This window comes from Hyperoodon ampullatus (genome assembly GCF_949752795.1).
Source record: "Hyperoodon ampullatus genome assembly, chromosome: 7".
Lineage (NCBI taxonomy): Eukaryota > Metazoa > Chordata > Mammalia > Artiodactyla > Ziphiidae > Hyperoodon > Hyperoodon ampullatus.
This window is the reverse complement of record NC_136920.1, coordinates 10,779,474-10,796,332: the sequence shown is the minus strand read 5'-3', so window position 1 is coordinate 10,796,332 and position 16,859 is coordinate 10,779,474. Positions and strand designations below refer to the sequence as shown.

Here is a 16,859-nt window from a genome sequence, read left to right as displayed (position 1 = left end):
TAAGTGCTGCAGGAGTGGGGTGGGTGGCAGGTCTCTGCGCCCCCAGGCCCAAGTCCTGCTCTCCGGTAGTACCCCCCGCCCCTGCCCCTCAGAAACCTTAGCGGGCCGACCCCGGCCGGTCTTCGGCAGCGCCCTCTGCACGCAGTCCCTCCAGCTGCACCCCAACAGCCTCCCCGCCCCAAAGCGCCTTCCTCCAACCCTGGGCGTGTTCAGCTGAGCCACCCCCAGCGAAGTGCCCCAGTCCGGGCGTGCCTCTGCCCCATCCCTCCTCTGGCTGCAGTCGCCACCCCGGCCGCCAGGGGGAGCCGACGCGGGGCGGGCGGGCCCGACGCCGGGGGAGGGGGCGGTGCCGCTGCGGCCCCGCCCCCGCCCCGCCCCGGCCGGGCCCCGCCGATTCTCTGGTCTGTCCCGGACAGACTGGCGGGCGGGCGGGCGGTGACGCCGCCGGGCCGGAGCGGGCCGCGCGGGAGCGCGCGGAGGGAGCAGCGGCGCCGTCGGGTCCCCGTCGGGGCTCCGTGGGTCCCCGACCCGCCCCCGGCCCAGCTATGGCGGGCGCCAGGCCCGGCGTCCACGCGCTGCAGCTGGAGCCGCCCACCGTCGTGGAGACCCTGCGGCGCGGGAGTAAGTTCATCAAATGGGACGAGGTAAGTGCAGGGGACCCCTGCTCCGCCCAGATCCGGGGACTCCCTCACCCCAGCTCCGCCAGACGCCGGGGACCCCCAGCCCAGACTGGCCTGGCCACCGCGCCCCCCCCCATCCCAGCCTGGCTGCGCTCCGGAAACTTGAGTCCCCAGTCGTCCTCGTAATGAAGACTCTGTCCTCCACCCCCCACTCCCTCATCTACGGAAAATTTGGCATTCATTCCTTGACCCAGAGATTTCGAACCCCAATAAATTCCAGCCCCCCAATTTTCTCTGGCCCTTCTCCCCTCTCCCGGCCGGTCTAATTCTGGTTCCCCCAACCCTGGCCTGGTCCCCAGACCCCTGCCCGGCACTGGACAGTCTGGCTCAAGAACCATAGCCCCCAGTCTGGTTCAGTGTACTCCCATTCTGAGTGGGTGCCTCTGGGACCCTACTCTTCCCAGTGCCCTAGTCTGAACATTCTTCTCCATTCATCACTTTTTCACCCTATTCTGGCTGGCACCCCTTTGCCCTGCTTCTGGATCCCAGCCCAGCTCGCTGCTCAGGTGGGAGCACCAAGTCACCCCCCTAGTGGAGACTGTGCCCCCCACCAAGTTCCTCCACCCCGGGGGAACTTTGCTCTCCACTCCTTAGCATCTGGACTTTGAACCCCAATAGATCCTGACTCCCCCTCCCCACCACCCTTTACCTGACCTGCCCCTGGAGCTTCCCAGAGGCCCCGCTCCCACCTACGGCTCTGCGAGCTGTCCTGAACCTCACCCTCGTTCTCACACCGCCCCCTCCTCTGCCCCCTGAGCCCCTCCTTCCCCGGGGCTTCCCCCCCCCCGCAACCGCCTGCCTGAGCTTCCTTGCTGCTCCTTCCCAGACAGGCCGGAGGCCTGGAAGACTCGGCTCCTTTCCGGGCTGGGTGGGGCGGGTAGGCGTGGGAGCTGGGGGGAGGGGCTGGGGGCGTGGCCTGAGGTAACAGGTGTGCCATAGAGGGGTGCCCCGGCGCCCCTGGGGCTAGGGGAGACCCCTCCCCCCAGGCCGGCTTGAAGGGAAAAGTTTCTCCTTTTCCTTCCAGTGTGATAAACCCAAATAAGGAAGTGGGAACAGGGAGAGGGCCCTGGGGGTGGGGTGGGGGTTGCTGACAGGGCCTTGGGGCCTGAGAACCTGGGGCCTGGGCTGCCTTTGAAGACCAGACCCCTGAGGAGGGGGAGCAGGAGACCCTGGAGGCATTACCCACAGAACTCCCCCCTCATCACACTCCTGGGGGGCCCTGAGCCCAGGGCAGCGTTGGTAATCCCAGAGAGGGGCTGAGGATGGGTGTCAGCGCAGGGAGGTGGGGAGGTCCAAGCATCCCAGCAGTTCCCAAGCCTCCTACCCCCTCTGCCCCCAGCTCAATCTCCTGTCCTTTGTAAGTAAAGGCTGAGATGGGCGGGGCTAGTGCAGTCCCCGTTCTCCAGAAGATGAAAACTGAGTCTGGAGAAGGGAGGCTAATCTCAGGCCCCACAGTGGGGTTGTGGCTGAGGTCAGGAGCTGGGAGTCTGGCAGGGGTCCTGGTTCCCTGCTTCCCAAACCTCGGGACCCTGGAGCCATACTGCTTGCATGCAAATCTTGGCTCCTCTTCTTGACCTTAGGCAAGCTAGGTAGTCTCTCTGTGCCTCAGTCTCCTCACCTGTAAGCTGGGAAGAACAAGAGTGCAAACCTCATAGGTTGTTAGGAGGACTAAGTGAGCTCCTAGATATTGAGTGCTTAGAACCGTACCTGGCAAGCAGTGGGGGCAGCGTGAGGGTGAGCTGTTCGTCCACCAGTGAGCAGCAGCTTGGAGTGGCACCAAGGTGAGGCAGCGTCTTCTCTTGGCCTGGGGCAGGAGAGTTCTACCTGGGGCCACTTGGTCACTTGGGCCCTGGCCGAGTCTAAGCCTCTGATGACACCACCCCCTCCCCCACTGCTGCTGGTCCTGAGTCACACAGGGTGGCCCTCCTCAGAAAATGGGGCCAGTGCACCCTTTTCTACCCTCCTGCCAGCCAGGGCTGTTTGAGCGAGAACAGAATTCACTGTCTAGTCTTGAGGGCAGGGTGAGTCCCTTTCCGAGGGGACTTAGTCTGTGCTCTGTAAGATGGGGTGAGCCTCGAAGCTGTGAGGCTCCAGTGGGGCACAGGGTTGGGGGGGTAATGGACTTTGAAGCAGATGTAAGGGGTGGCTGGTCGTCATGGGGACCCGAGGGACACAGAAGGACCATGGGGGTCAGGCTTCCAAACCCTCTTCTTTCATTCCATAAATATTCCCAAGGGGGCTGTGAGAGCTTCAGCCACCAGGGAGCTCTCAGACCTTATGAGGAAACTGAGCCCAGGCTTGGGGTCTGGGGAGGCCTTCCCAAGGAGGCAGATCAGATTTCGGGGATAGAGAAGGAAGGGAGAATATCCTTGCAAAGGAACAATGATGCAAAGACTGGAGGTGGGGAAAGGGTAGTTAGTGGTCCATGTGACAGAGTTTTAGGGCAAGAGAGCAGTGGGGCTGGGAGGGGACTAGGACCTCAGCTTTGTCCTGAGGACTGCAGGGAGCCACAAAGGACCTGTGGGCTGGCTGAGGCTTTGTTTTTGCTGCTGAGAGAAAGACTGGGGGGCGGGGATGGCCCCAGGGGGTCCAGGGACCAAACCTGGGCGGCAGCCCTCACCCCCTGACCCCTGCCGTCCGTCTCATCCCCAGGAGGCCTCCAGTCGGAATCTGGTAACTCTGCGCGTAGACCCCAGTGGCTTCTTCCTGTACTGGACAGGACCCAACATGGTGAGGGCGGGTGCTGGTGCAGCTTGCTGAGGTCTAGGGCTCCCACCCCAGACCCCCGAAACCACCCCCAGCCCCCGCCCATGAGGGTGGGGCCCCGCTGCTGCCTGACCTCTCCCACGGTTCCCTGGACAGGAAGTGCTAAGGGTGGGGGCTGAGGCTGGGGCTCCAGCAGGAGGTGGACACTCCCTGGCCTGGGTGGGGAGCTTGGGGGCTCCCAGCTGTCACCCTGTAGCCTCTCAGACCTCCCCTGGCATCTGGTTTCCCCAGGAGGTGGACACACTGGACATCAGTTCCATCAGGGACACGAGGACAGGCCGTTATGCCCGCCTACCCAAGGTGAGCGATGGAGGCCCAGGACTCAGGATGGGAGTGAGGCCGTGGGGGATGGGGCCTACCCTCTTCACCCTTGGCTCTCACCTACTCAGGACCCCAAGATTCGGGAGGTGTTGGGCTTTGGGGGCCCTGATGCCCGGTTGGAGGAGAAGCTGATAACAGTGGTGGCCGGGCCAGACCCGGTGAATACATCGTTTTTGAACTTCATGGCCGTGCAGGATGACACAGCCAAGGTGGGCTGGGACTGATGGCTCGGCCTGGGGGAGCTACAGCCTCACTTGCTGAGTCAGCCATCACTTAGTAGGCACCTGTTGTGTACTAGGCTGTCCTCTGCCCCTGTTTCTAATCATCCTCTGACAAAGTGGTATTTAAGCACTTAGTGCGTACCAGACCTAGTTCTGGGCATGGGCTGTGGCTGGGCCAGCCCCTCTGTGCCCCCCTCACGCCCTCCCCGCCGGATCCTGACCCCTCAGGTCTGGTCTGAGGAGCTGTTCAAGCTGGCTATGAACATCCTGGCTCAGAACGCCTCCCGGAACACCTTCTTGCGCAAAGCGTGAGCCCTGGGCCTGCCCCGGGGTGGCCGGGTTGGGGGCGGTGCATCAGGGGCAGGGCAGGGTTCAGGTAGCTGTTCCCAGGGCGTGACCCTTCCACCTGTGACCCCAGGTACACGAAGCTGAAACTGCAGGTGAACCAGGATGGACGGATCCCGGTCAAGAAGTGAGCGCCCCTTTCCCTCAGCACCTTCTCTGCTTCTCTGACCTTGATGACCTTTGCCCCCACTGACCCTAACCCCTCCCATCTGCTCAGCATCCTGAAGATGTTCTCAGCAGACAAGAAGCGGGTAGAAACTGCGCTGGAATCCTGTGGCCTCAATTTCAACCGGGTGAGGGGGCTGGGGACAGGGGGGCCGGGGTTGGGGGGTGTCACGGTGGGCGCTTGCTCTTTGAGGGCTGGCTGTTCCTGGGTTCTCACCCTTCACTCCTGGCCCCTAGAGCGAGTCCATCCGGCCTGACGAGTTTTCCTTGGAAATCTTCGAGAGGTTCTTGAACAAGCTTTGTCTGCGGCCGGACATTGACAAGATCCTGCTGGAGATGTGAGCAGGGCTGGGCCTGCCTCCCAGCCCCCCATACGCCGCGTCTGGCCTCTGCTGGCGTTCCTTCCAGTTCAAGGGAGGGGAATTGGAGCTGTCGGGGTCTCTGCGTGCTGGAGCTGTGCCTGTGCTCAGAGCTGCCTTGCCTGGGGCTCTGTCGTGGACAGTTCTGTGCTGACCCTTGGCCGGGGTTGCTGTCATCTGCGCACACTGGGGCTGAGGACCCAGTGGCTCAGATGTGTTGTCGGTGAGGGCTGGAGCTGAGATCGGGTCCAGGATCTGGAAGCATGGTGTGGTGGGCCAAGCACTTGGTGGCTTCCAAAGCCCTTGCCGATACCAGTGGCAGCACCAAATGGTTAGGAGAGCAGATGGGGAGACTGAGGCCCAGAGGGGCCAGCGACTTGCCCAAGTCCCAGTTAGAGGGTTCTGGAGCCAGACACGGCCTTCTGACTCCTCGCAGGGTGAGGGTTTGGAGCAGGGGCTGGTGAGGCTCCAGCCTGACTCCACTTCCCGCCCCCTCCAGAGGTGCCAAGGGCAAACCATACCTGACGCTGGAGCAGCTCATGGACTTCATCAACCAGAAGCAACGGGACCCGAGGCTCAATGAAGTGCTGTACCCGCCTCTGCGGCCCTCCCAGGCCCGGCTGCTTATTGAGAAGTATGAGCCCAACCAGCAATTCCTGGAGAGAGGTGAGCTGGCATGGGAGCTGGGGGCACGGCGGGAGGGCCCCAGCTGCGCCTGCTGACCCCACCCCGCCCCCAGACCAGATGTCCATGGAGGGCTTCAGCCGCTACCTGGGAGGTGAGGAGAATGGCATCCTGCCCCTAGAGGCCCTGGATCTGAGCGCAGACATGACCCAGCCGCTCAGTGCCTACTTCATCAACTCCTCACACAACACCTATCTCACTGGTGAGCAAGCCCATCCTAGCATGACCTCTGCCCTCTGCCCTCTGGCTCTTAGACTGCTTCCCTCCTTTTGGGGTGGCCCCTGCTAGGGGTACACACCTGGAACAGACTGCCTGCCCTGGGGAATGGGCTTCTGTGCATGGGTTTCTCGGGGTGGTCCAGGAGGCTTCCCCGGGGGAAGGGCTGAGGCCTGCATCTGCCCGGTGAAGGAACAGCCTGTGCCCTGTGCGTAGGCCCGGGGGCAGGAGACCTTTTGGTGCTCTTAAGCAGAAAGGCGGCTGAGAGGTGGGGTGGGGCAGGGTGGAGCAGGGTGGGGCGGGGACTGGGGCAGGTAGAGATGAGAGGGACCCAGGGGGCACAGAAGGAATGGGAAGAATTTGGACGGATCCTAAGTGCTGGGAAGGCTTCTTGCAAGGTGTTTAGCAGGAGGAGGTGACTGTGACCTGATATGTTTTTAGAAGGATGATGCCAGGTGCTTCGCAGAGATTGGATGGGAGGCGGGGAGGGGCCTGCTGTCCCCAGGAGGAGGTGATGGAGGCTGTTCCAGGGCAGCAGCGATGGAGGGAGGAAAGGGAAGCGAGGGACCATGGAGGTGTTGGGGCTGACTCCCTGGTTCAGGCTAGTGGGATGGGGGGTGGCGGGTGTTTATCTGAGAGAGGGTGAGACCTGGAGGAGGAACCAGCCTGTCAGCCAGTGCTGGTGGATGCCGACTCTACCTGGCTTTGGGACTTTGGGGGGAGATGGTGCTGGTTCCACAGTGAATTAAGGAGTGGTCAGAAGCAGGCCAGACAGAGCGTGCCAGGGCCAGGCCACCCCCGGGGCTCTGCGTCCCTGGCATGGCCTGGTTCAGCGCAGGCCTGGGGAAGAGGGCGAGGCTGGCAGGGTGGCCGTGGTGACGGAGACTCGCCCCCAGCGGGGCAGCTGGCGGGAACCTCGTCGGTGGAGATGTACCGGCAGGCACTGCTGTGGGGCTGCCGCTGCGTGGAGCTGGACGTGTGGAAAGGGCGGCCGCCTGAGGAGGAGCCCTTCATCACCCACGGCTTCACCATGACCACGGAGGTGCCACTGCGAGATGTGCTGGAGGCCATTGCGGAGACCGCCTTCAAGACCTCGCCCTACCCCGTCATCCTCTCCTTTGAGAACCATGTGGACTCGTGAGTGGGCCCCTGACCCTGGGATCCCCATCCTGGCCTGGGGACCCCGATCCTGGCCTGGGGACCCCTGCTCACCCAGAGACAACCACCTCGCCATGGCACTGTTGGACTGCTCCTGTGACCTCTGACCCTGGGATCTTTCACGGACCCTGCCGGCCTCTGACCTACCCTGGGGACCTCAGCTTCACCCCAAGAACCTCTGACCTCTGACCTTGGCCCCACAGGGCAAAGCAGCAGGCCAAGATGGCTGAGTACTGCCGCTCCATCTTTGGGGACGCGCTGCTCATCGACCCCCTGGACAAGTACCCGGTATGGGGCTCAGAGCCGGGGCGGGGCATGGGGGTGAGGGCGCCCAGCAGACCCTGACCTGTCCGTGCCCACCAGCTGGCCCCGGGCGTCCCCCTGCCCAGCCCCCAGGACCTGATGGGCCGCATCCTGGTGAAGAACAAGAAGCGGCACCGGCCCAGCACTGGCGTTCCCGACAGCTCCGTGCGCAAGCGGCCGCTGGAGCAGAGCAACTCGGCCCTGAGCGAGAGCTCCGCGGCCACCGAGCCCTCCTCGCCCCAGCTCGGTACGGCCCTGGCCTGACCTTCGACCCCAGTCCTGACCCTAACCTCCCGCTTCGCTGAGCTCAGCCCTCCCCCGGGATGCTCTTTCTGCTCCCAACCTGACCTCCCTCCTCACCAAGCTGTTCGCCACCTCTCAGCTGAGTATGGGACCTCTGACCCCTGACCCCAGGTGCTCACCTCACTGAACTTCACCCCAGTTGGATTTGGCTCCATCCACCTCCTGACCCCTCAATCTCAACCTCCACCTGGCACCTCACAGAGCCCTCCCCCTCAACCAGGTTATGACTCTGAATTCTGACCTCTGACCTCAATCACCTCTGACCTAAACCACTTCTCTCCTGAGACCCCTACTGAGTTTACCCACCCAGCTGGTTCTAACTTCAGCTCACCCCGGACCTCTCACTTTACTGAGGTCCCGCTTACATCCGACCCCTGAGTGCTCACCTCACTAAGCGCCCTCACTGGGTGTGGCCCTCACTGAGCCCTGACTTGGAACCCCACGTTGTCATCCTTTATCCCCACCGTCAAGGCTGTTGTACGCCAGTTCTCACCCTTCTGAGCCACGCTACCTACCTCCCTGCTGGATATAACTCTGCATCCTGATCTTTGACCTTTGATTCCTCTACACCACCGTTCGGTTTGATCCCATCCAGCTGCTGAGCTCCCGCGTCCCCCAGCCACACTGCCCTGAGAGTACCCCTTGACTCCGTGAGTCGCCTCTACACACTGGGCACAACTCCTCCTGGCTCCTGTGTGTCTATGTGTGCCCTGACCCCCGACCCCCTGTGGCCTTGTCCTCTGCAGGGTCCCCCAGCTCTGACAGCTGCCCAGGCCTGAGCAATGGGGAGGAGGCGGGCCTTGAGAAGCCCAGCCTGGAGCCTCAGAAGTCTCTGGGTGAGGAGAGTTTGCAGCGGGGCCCTGATGCTCTTGGATCGGCCTACCGTGAGGATGAGGAAGAGGATGAGGAAGAGGAGGAACAGACGGACCCCAAAAAGCCGACCACCGATGAGGTCAGGCCTACAGGCAGGAAGAGGGGGTGGCGGCACATCTTCACTTCCCAAGTGTTTGCTGAGCCCTGACTGCCAGGCACAGCACCGGGTGCTGGGTCCACTTGCGATCAGATGTTATCCCTGCCCTCCCAGAGTTCAGAGGGGGGTGTGTGTGGAGTGAGGGAGGGGTCTTGGATAAACAGGCACGGAAGCGAGTGTGAAATTGTGTTCAGGACGTGGGCCAGGAGGGGTGAGTTAGAGTGCAGAACTGGGGGGAGGAGGGGGAGTCGGACCTCAGCGGGGACGTTGGGTGAGCAGACCTGAGGAAGAGGGAGCACCGTGCAAAGGCCCTGTGGCAGGGCCAGAGAGTGCAGGGGGAGGGGCAGTGCAAGACGAGGGAGCGCTGAGTTTTGAGGAGAGAAGGTGACAGAAAAGGTCAATCATGAGACTGGGTTTGAGAGGGGCCCAGAGTGGGGAAGGGTGTGGGCAGCCATGGTCGAGTTCAGGTAGCAGGGGTTGAGTTTGAGGCTCTTGTGAGCCACTCAAGAGGAGGTGGCAGGTGGTGGTTGGAAATGAGACTGGGGATGGAAATCTGGGGCTCATCTGCATGTGAATAATTGAACCCCTGGGGTTGGGTGAGGAGTTCCAGCTTCTAAGGATCAGGGAGGTAGAAGGCAAACCAGGAAGGTGGGGTCCAGGGCGCATCGGAGAGGCCCAGAGAGAAGGCTGCAGGGCAGATGGGACCAGGACTGACAGGCGTGGCCAGGCTGGGGTCTTTGCTGGGAGAACTGGGCAGTGTGATTGCAGGGCTGGGAGGAGGGTCAGTGCCTCCTTTGTGGTGGGGGGCAGGTGAGGGAAATTCCAGCTGATGGCTGGGGGCCATGGGACTGCTGACCCTGCATTTGGGGGCCACAGGGCACTGCCAGCAGTGAGGTCAATGCCACTGAGGAAATGTCGACCCTTGTCAACTACATCGAGCCCGTCAAGTTCAAGTCCTTTGAGGCTGCTCGAAGTGAGTGGGGTGAGAGGTGGAGGAGTGGGAGGGGGTCTGGCCCTGCCAGGCCTGACCCCCTCCCACTCCCCACCCCCCAGAGAGGAACAAGTGCTTTGAGATGTCATCCTTTGTGGAGACCAAGGCCATGGAGCAACTGACCAAGAGCCCCATGGAGTTTGTGGAGTATCCTTCCGCGTTGCTAGGGCTGGCAGGGTGGGGCTACTCACTCGGAGGCTGGCTTAGATTGTTCTGACCCCGCTCGTAGCACCTGCGCAGCATCCTGATGCTCTAGCACCCCGGTCTGGGTTTTGAGCAGGCCTGGGAGACGGTGCAGGGCCTAGGCTGAGAAGCGGGGGACTGAAGGGGCAGCTTGAGCAAAGGCGGGGAGGTGGGTTCACAGGAGCTGAGGATGGGCCTGGAGCACTGGGCTCGAGGCAGAAGGCGGGGCCGCTACCCGACGGGGCCGGTACCTGGCGTGGCCCCTGACTGCCAACCTCAGATACAACAAGCAGCAGCTCAGCCGCATCTACCCCAAGGGCACACGCGTGGACTCGTCCAACTACATGCCCCAGCTCTTCTGGAACGTGGGCTGCCAGCTCGTCGCGCTCAACTTCCAGACCCTGGGTGAGTGCCGGCCTGCCTTGACCTTTGACCTCTGGCCCCCAGCCTCACCGACTTCTGCCCCATGACCCTGTTACTCCTTTTTTTTTTTTTTTTTTTTTTTTTTTGCGGTACGCGGGCCTCTCACTGTTGCGGCCTCTCCCGTTGCGGAGCACAGGCTCCAAACGCGCAGGCTCAGCGGCCATGGCTCACGGGCCCAGCCGCTCCGCGGCACGTGGGATCTTCCCAGACCGGGGCATGAACCCGTGTCCCCTGCATCGGCAGGCGGACTCTTAACCACTGTGCCGTCAGGGAAGCCCGACCCTGTTACTCTTGACTGGAGGGGCCTCTGACTGTCTAATCCCAGATCCCCAAACCCAGCCGAGACCTTGGCTGACCCTAACTCCTGACCTTGGCTGATCCTAGACCCTTCCCCTCGTCCATTCTTTCCTGAGTCTGGATCCTTGATGCCATTTGATCCGACCTGAATGACTCCTGGTCCCCCCTCTGCACGGCACTGTTCTTCCTGACTCCTGACCCCGTTTGACCTGCTGACCCTTGCCCTCCCCCTCTTGCCCCCAGATGTGGCCATGCAGCTCAACGCGGGCGTGTTCGAGTACAACGGGCGCAGTGGCTACCTACTCAAGCCCGAGTTCATGCGGCGGCCGGACAAGTCCTTTGACCCCTTCACCGAGGTCATCGTGGACGGCATCGTGGCCAATGCCGTGCGGGTCAAGGTGGGGCCAGGGAGGGCTCAGGCCAGGGTGACCTGGGGACGGGACTCTCAGCAGCCACCTCACCCTCCTGGCCCCCCAGGTGATCTCGGGGCAGTTCCTGTCTGACAGGAAGGTGGGCATCTACGTGGAGGTGGATATGTTCGGCCTCCCTGTCGACACGCGGCGCAAGTACCGCACTCGGACCTCTCAGGGGAACTCGTTCAACCCCGTGTGGGATGAGGAGCCCTTCGACTTCCCCAAGGTGAGCCCTGCACCTGCGCCCTCCCCGGCACAGCGAGCTGCAGCCCAGACCTGCCGGGCTCTCTTAGTGGGGGGACGGGAACCAGGAGCACTGGTGGCGGTTGGGGATGTGAAGGTTGTTGTGCCCCGGGTCCTGCATGTCCCAGCATCAGGCTCACACTCCCTTGCCTCTGTGGGGTGAGAGGAGAGGACGGGAAGCTGAGACAGCAGGAGGTCCCACAGCTCCCGTGGGGAGTGGGCGCCGCCCACCCCATCTCCCAGGCAGGAGGGACTTGCTCCAAGCTCACCCCAGCTTCTCCCTGCCCCCCCAGATGGATGTGCCCTCTGCAGCCTGCTGGGGGGGGTGTGGCCTCAGGCCCAGACGCATGCCAGTTTCTAAGCTGGCAATGACCAGACCTGTCCCACCATAGTGATGCCTGGAGGGGTCCATCTGCCTGTTCTCTTGACTCAGGGCTCTGGTGGAAGCTGGTCATCCCTTTGGCGAGGTCACAGAGGTGTGGGTCCACCACTGGCTCAGTGACGATGGTGACTGATGGTCATGGTTGGGTCAGATTGTCCAAGGGCCCACTCTGGGTGTTGGCCTTGGTGGCTGTGGTCAGCTGCAGCTCAGACCAGTCTGGGCCCTCAGGTGGTGCTGCCCACGCTGGCTTCGCTGCGCATCGCGGCCTTTGAGGAGGGTGGCAAGTTCGTGGGGCACCGGATCCTGCCTGTCTCTGCCATCCGCTCAGGTGAGGCCACTCGGGCTCTGGGCAGCGCGGGGGGCAGGGTGTGTGGGGACCTATTGGGGCGCAGCCACCTTGCCCTCCCGCCCTCCCAGGGTACCACTACATCTGCCTGCGGAACGAGGCCAACCAGCCGCTGTGCCTGCCGGCCCTGCTCATCTACACTGAGGCCTCTGACTACATCCCCGATGACCACCAGGGTGAGCTGGAGGGAGCTGGGGTGGGGCAGGCCAGGCAGGGTGGGGACAAGGACACCACCAGGGCCTGGGAGTGGCTGGGACTGGTGGCCTCAACTGAGGGTGGTAAACAGAGCTGAGGGTGGGTTCTGTGCTCCCTCCGTCCCTCCGTGAGGCCAGAGCCGGGGAAGGCTGGTCCGGAGGCTGGCTCCGGGGGTTCTATCTCTGAGACCCTTGCCCTCTGCTCCCACTCAGACTACGCAGAGGCCCTGATCAATCCCATCAAGCACGTCAGCCTGATGGACCAGAGGGCCAAGCAGCTGGCCGCCCTCATTGGGGAGAGTGAGGTGAGCCAGGGCAGGTCGGGGGCAGGCAGGAGGCAGCAGGGCTCAGGCTCACCTGGACCCTGGAGGCCCCTGGGGGTCGGGGTGTGGGTGGGGTAGGAGGTGAGGGCTGACCTCTGGGCCCAGCCCTGGTGGAGAAGCACCCCGCAGCCTTCTCTGCTCTCCTCCACCTGCACCGTCCCAGGCCACTCCCAGCTGGTGGTCTGGCTCTTCTCCCCAAGTGGGGCTGTTCCCTGCCTGCTGCAGACGCTAACTTGATGCAGTTACCCACACCATCCCTCCAACCCTGGGCTCCGCCTCCAACGCTGGCCTTTCCGCCCTGGTGCAGGGCAGCGAGGGGCCTCAGGGCTCTCTTGTTCAATAGGCCCAGCCATCTCTGGTTACTCTCCACATTTTAAGGAGGTGGAAAACACCCCTTTTGCATGAGAAAGGCCTTCAGGACAGTCCTGGGCTAGAACTCTTCCTGCTGCCAGCGGGTTCGAGGCCAGGGTGCAGGGTTCAGCCACAGCCGCTTCACCAGGGCAGCTGGAAATCCTGGGAGCTGGGCAGTGGCTTCTGCGGGGAGGGGTCAGGAGCAGAGGCTCACCGCAGATCTAGACCCGGTCTCACGGGGCCCTGCGGCAGGCAGGGAAGAGAGACGGCTGCCTAGAGCTGTTAGTGGGAGAGGCTGGTGCCCACTCTGTGGTTACTTCCTTCATTGATTTAATCAGGAGCTAAGCAACGAGGAAGATGAGCAGCTGTGGGCAAGGGTGGAGGGGGGGCTTGGAGATGGGAGGAAATGGGGCTGGGCTAAGGCTTTCCGGAACAATCTGGAAGTTCCTAAGCATATGCAATGAGGCCTGGCATCCTAGCGACACGACCTCACGTTAATCTTCTTCATGCCTCACGTGGAAAGAGGGGTTAGAAATGCTCGTTTTATACCTCTTGTTCTCGTGGAGTTGTCCCAGCAGCCCCACATTACAGAGGAGGAGTCCAGGGCCAGGCAGGCTGAGGGAGGTTGTGAAGGACAGACAGGTCTGGAGACGGGGAATTTCCTGGCGGTCCAGTGGTTAGGACTCCGCACTTTCACTGCTATGGGCCCAGGTTCGGTCCCTGGTCGGGGAACTAAGATCCCACATGCTGCATGGCGTGGCCAAAAAAAAAAAAAAAGGTCTGGAGAGAACAGCATTTCTGGAAAGAGCATAGAGCATTCTGCTTTCTCCCCCACAGGCTCAGGCTGGCCCGGAGACAAGCCAGGAGACCCAGTCTCAGCAGCCAGGGTCCCAGCTGACCCCAAACCCCACACCCAGCCCACTGGACGCCTCCCCCCGCCGGCCTCCAGGCCCCATCACCTCCTCCACCAGCACCTCCCTCAGCAGCCCAGGTGAGGGGAAGCCTGGAGTGGGCACAGGGGCATAGCTCTGCTGCTGGCTCCTCCAGCTTCTGACAGACTTGCTTCTGCTCTCCAGGTCAGCGCGATGACCTCATTGCCAGCGTCCTCTCAGGTAGCGGGCAGGCCTGTTCTGGATGGGGGCGGGGCTACTCCTGGAGGGGGCAGGTGCTCCTGCAGGGTTGGTCTGCCCCAGCCCAGGCCGGCCCGGCCCATCTTTGCTCTGCTGCCCACAGAGGTGGCCCCGGCCCCGCTGGATGAGCTCCGAGGCCACAAGGCCCTGGTGAAGCTCCAGAGCCGGCAAGAGCGAGACTTTCGAGAGCTGCACAAGAAGCATCAGCGGAAGGCGGTTGCCCTCACACGCCGGTTGCTCGACAACCTGGCCCAGGCTCGGGCCGAGAGCAGGTGCCGGCACCGGCCGGGTGTCCTGTGAGTGTCCAGGCTGCCTGTGTGCAAGTGTGCTGCGTGCATGGATGTGAATATGAGGATGTGTGTGCACATGGGTTTTTGCACTAGGTGGGCGTGGAGGGACGGCCAAGCGCTGCCCCTTGACCCCAGGGAGGAGGGTTTGGTGCAAGGAAGACAGAGGAGTCTGGGTCCCGCCCTCTTTCCGCCAGGGAGTGATACCTTTTTTGAAGTCCCCGTAAGAGTGTGTTTCCAGAGACTGTTGCCCAAACAGGCTCCCAACGTTTGGGTGGAGCTAACAGGCCTCCTCACTGGCGTAACAGATCCCACCCCTCTGGGCTGGCATCTCCCATTGCCTGCTAGAGTATGCCCTGTCCCCCTGCCCTCCCAGCCCAAGTCCATGTGATGACCTGAGCATCACCCAGAGGGGTTCTCCCCACAGAGGCGGGGAGGATGAGAGGGAGGAGGAGGAAGAGGTGAAGAGGTATCAAGAGTTCCAAAAGAAACAGGTGCGGTGTCTGCTGGAGCTGAGGGAGGCCCAGGCGGACACAGAGGCCGAGCGGAGGCTGGAGCACCTGAGACAGGTGAGGGGGACGTGTGGCAGTGGGGGAGAGACTGCCTCCTGGACAAGCCTGTCACAGCCCGTGTCACCTGTTGGCCACCTGTGTCTATAGGCTCAGCAGAGGCTCAGGGAGATTGTCATGGATGCTCACACCACTCAGTTCAAGAGACTGAAGGAGATGAACGAGAGGTGAAGGCAGGGGATCTCATGGGCAGACGGGGGGTGCTCCCTGGTGCCAGGAGGCGGGCAGAGCCCCCAGTCCTGCCACTGAGCCTTCCTCTTCCCCCACTGGCTCCTCCAGGGAGAAGAAGGAACTGCAGAAGATCCTGGACAGGAAGCGCCACAACAGTATCTCAGAGGCAAAGACCAGGGAGAAACATAAGAAGGAGGCGTAAGGGCATCAGGGCCGGGAGCCATTTGGGCGCTGGGCAGGCCGGGCCGGGTGCCTGGGCACTGAGCCCATCCTGCCTTGCTCCTGTGCAGGGAACTGACAGAGATTAACCGTCGGCACATCACTGAGTCGGTCAACTCCATCCGTCGGGTGAGTGAAGCTCAGGTGCCACCCTAGCCCACCCCTGTTCCTTCAGTCATCATAAACCTGTATCCTGGGGGCCAGCCTGGTGCTACGTTGCCCTAGAGGGATTTCTAGAGCCTTTTCCTTTGGGTCTGGAAGGTTTGCTCTAAGAGTCATCTCAGGACCCTGGCCACACAACTCCGGGAGCCTATGCCTGCCTGACTTCTGTGCCCAGGCAGAGCCCTGGGGTCCAGGCCCCTTCCTTAGAGACCCTTGGCTGAGCCCTTGCCCCCTCACAGCTGGAGGAGGCCCAGAAGCAGCGGCAGGAACGCCTTGTGGCCGCGCAGCAGCAGATTCTCCAACAGCTGACAGAAGAGGAGCCCAAGGTGAGGCCTCGGATGAGGGGCAGGCAGGCAGGAGGTAGGCAGAGCGCCGGGTGGCCTGGCTTTGCCTGTGATACTCTTCTTCCTGCAGCTGCTGGCCCAGCTGGCCCAGGAGTGTCAGGAGCAGCGGGAGAGGCTGCCCCAGGAGATCCGCCGGAGCCTGCTGGGCGAGATGCCGGAGGGACTGGGGGACGGGCATCTGGTGGCCTGTGCCAGCAATGGTCACGCGCCTGGGAGCAGTGGGCACCTGTCCGGCGCTGATTCGGAGAGCCAAGAGGAGACTACAAAGCTCTGAACTGGCTGAGCAAGAGGTGGCCACCAGGCCAGGGTGGGCACTGGGAGGAGGGCAGGAGGCTAAGACACTAAATGCTTTTTTTTTTTAAAAAAAAAACTTTTTATCTTTAGAAATTTTATTTTTTTAAACTGGGGCGAGCACCCCACACTAACTCCCTTCCTTCATCCTCCTGGGGCTCCTTTAATCCCCAGTCCCTCCTTCCTGCCCTCAGTCCTAGGGAAGGTGCTGGGTGGGTTACTCTGGGCTAGAAGGGCCTCACCCCCAGGACACCCACACCCTAGAGTGGGACTCATCTCCTTCACTTCCCCAGGGAACAGTGGGTGGAGACTTCGAGCTCCGGGAAGTCGGGGTCACATTCTTTCTCTATCCTTTGGGGATTTTTTTACATGAATAAAAGTGGATTTCAGGGACCCTGTGTGCAGCGTGGTTTGGGGTGGGGCAGTGCTGGAGAGGACTCGGGCCCTAGATCTGGCTCTGCTACTTCTGGAGCCTCAGTTTTCTCATCTATAAAATGGGATTGTGGGCATTGTGGGATTGAGGTCAGGCCCCCAACAGAGGGTTGCTGGGTTTCAACCTTGAGACCTCCTTGCCCAGGAACTGCCTGCAGATCTTCCCAGTGACCTGACATCAGAGGCCCTCTGGCCTCCCCCAGGCTTTCCTGCCTCTATGCCCTCTGCCCTGGGCTATCACTCCTGCTCCCCTCTCCTCCCACCACCCCACCCCACCCCCACCCATTACTTTTCTCCCTCCCGGGCTCTTCTTGTCCTCCCTTCACAGAGGCTCAGGCCTCTGCTTCAGGAAGCCTCCCCTGCACCCTCTTCCTGTTGCCTGATATGACCCAAGCACCCAGCATCTTCCGCTGAGGCTGCTCCGGGCCACACAGGCAGTTGACTGTATCGGGGGATGGACCTGTTAGGGGTGCAGCTGGGCAGCTCAGAACCTGCCCAACATCAGGGGACCTGGGCTCTCAGCAATAGGTGGGAAGTGGATGAGCCTGAAGTGACCCTTGGGAGAAGGGAGGCTGACAGTCACAGACACAGGGGCTAGGAGACGCAGCATCCCCCTC

At 62.2% G+C, this 16,859-nt stretch overlaps 1 protein-coding gene across 2 annotated transcripts; it reads left to right on the top strand.

Moving 5' to 3' along the window:
• Window positions 1-545: 545 nt before the first annotated feature.
• Window positions 546-16,197, top strand: PLCB3 (phospholipase C beta 3; the record flags this gene model as incomplete). 2 transcript variants are annotated; one of them, XM_079707278.1, is made up of 31 exons in its annotated part: window positions 546-644; window positions 3,333-3,410; window positions 3,678-3,746; window positions 3,836-3,976; window positions 4,217-4,296; window positions 4,407-4,460; window positions 4,551-4,626; window positions 4,736-4,836; window positions 5,357-5,523; window positions 5,597-5,743; window positions 6,654-6,894; window positions 7,119-7,203; window positions 7,279-7,465; window positions 8,268-8,473; window positions 9,368-9,464; window positions 9,545-9,629; window positions 9,946-10,070; window positions 10,629-10,783; window positions 10,863-11,024; window positions 11,652-11,751; window positions 11,841-11,945; window positions 12,177-12,268; window positions 13,475-13,628; window positions 13,714-13,749; window positions 13,871-14,063; window positions 14,482-14,623; window positions 14,714-14,790; window positions 14,903-14,992; window positions 15,085-15,142; window positions 15,415-15,501; window positions 15,590-16,197. In XM_079707278.1, 31 exons carry the CDS (start codon window positions 546-548, stop codon window positions 15,791-15,793), a joined length of 3,693 nt encoding a protein of 1,230 aa, XP_079563404.1. In that variant the 3' UTR covers window positions 15,794-16,197. The 2 variants fall into 2 exon arrangements, with proteins under 2 accessions (XP_079563404.1, XP_079563405.1); XM_079707279.1 differs by lacking the exons at window positions 3,333-3,410; window positions 3,678-3,746 and having other exon boundaries at window positions 3,890-3,976.
• Between the last annotated feature and the right edge of the window lie 662 nt (window positions 16,198-16,859).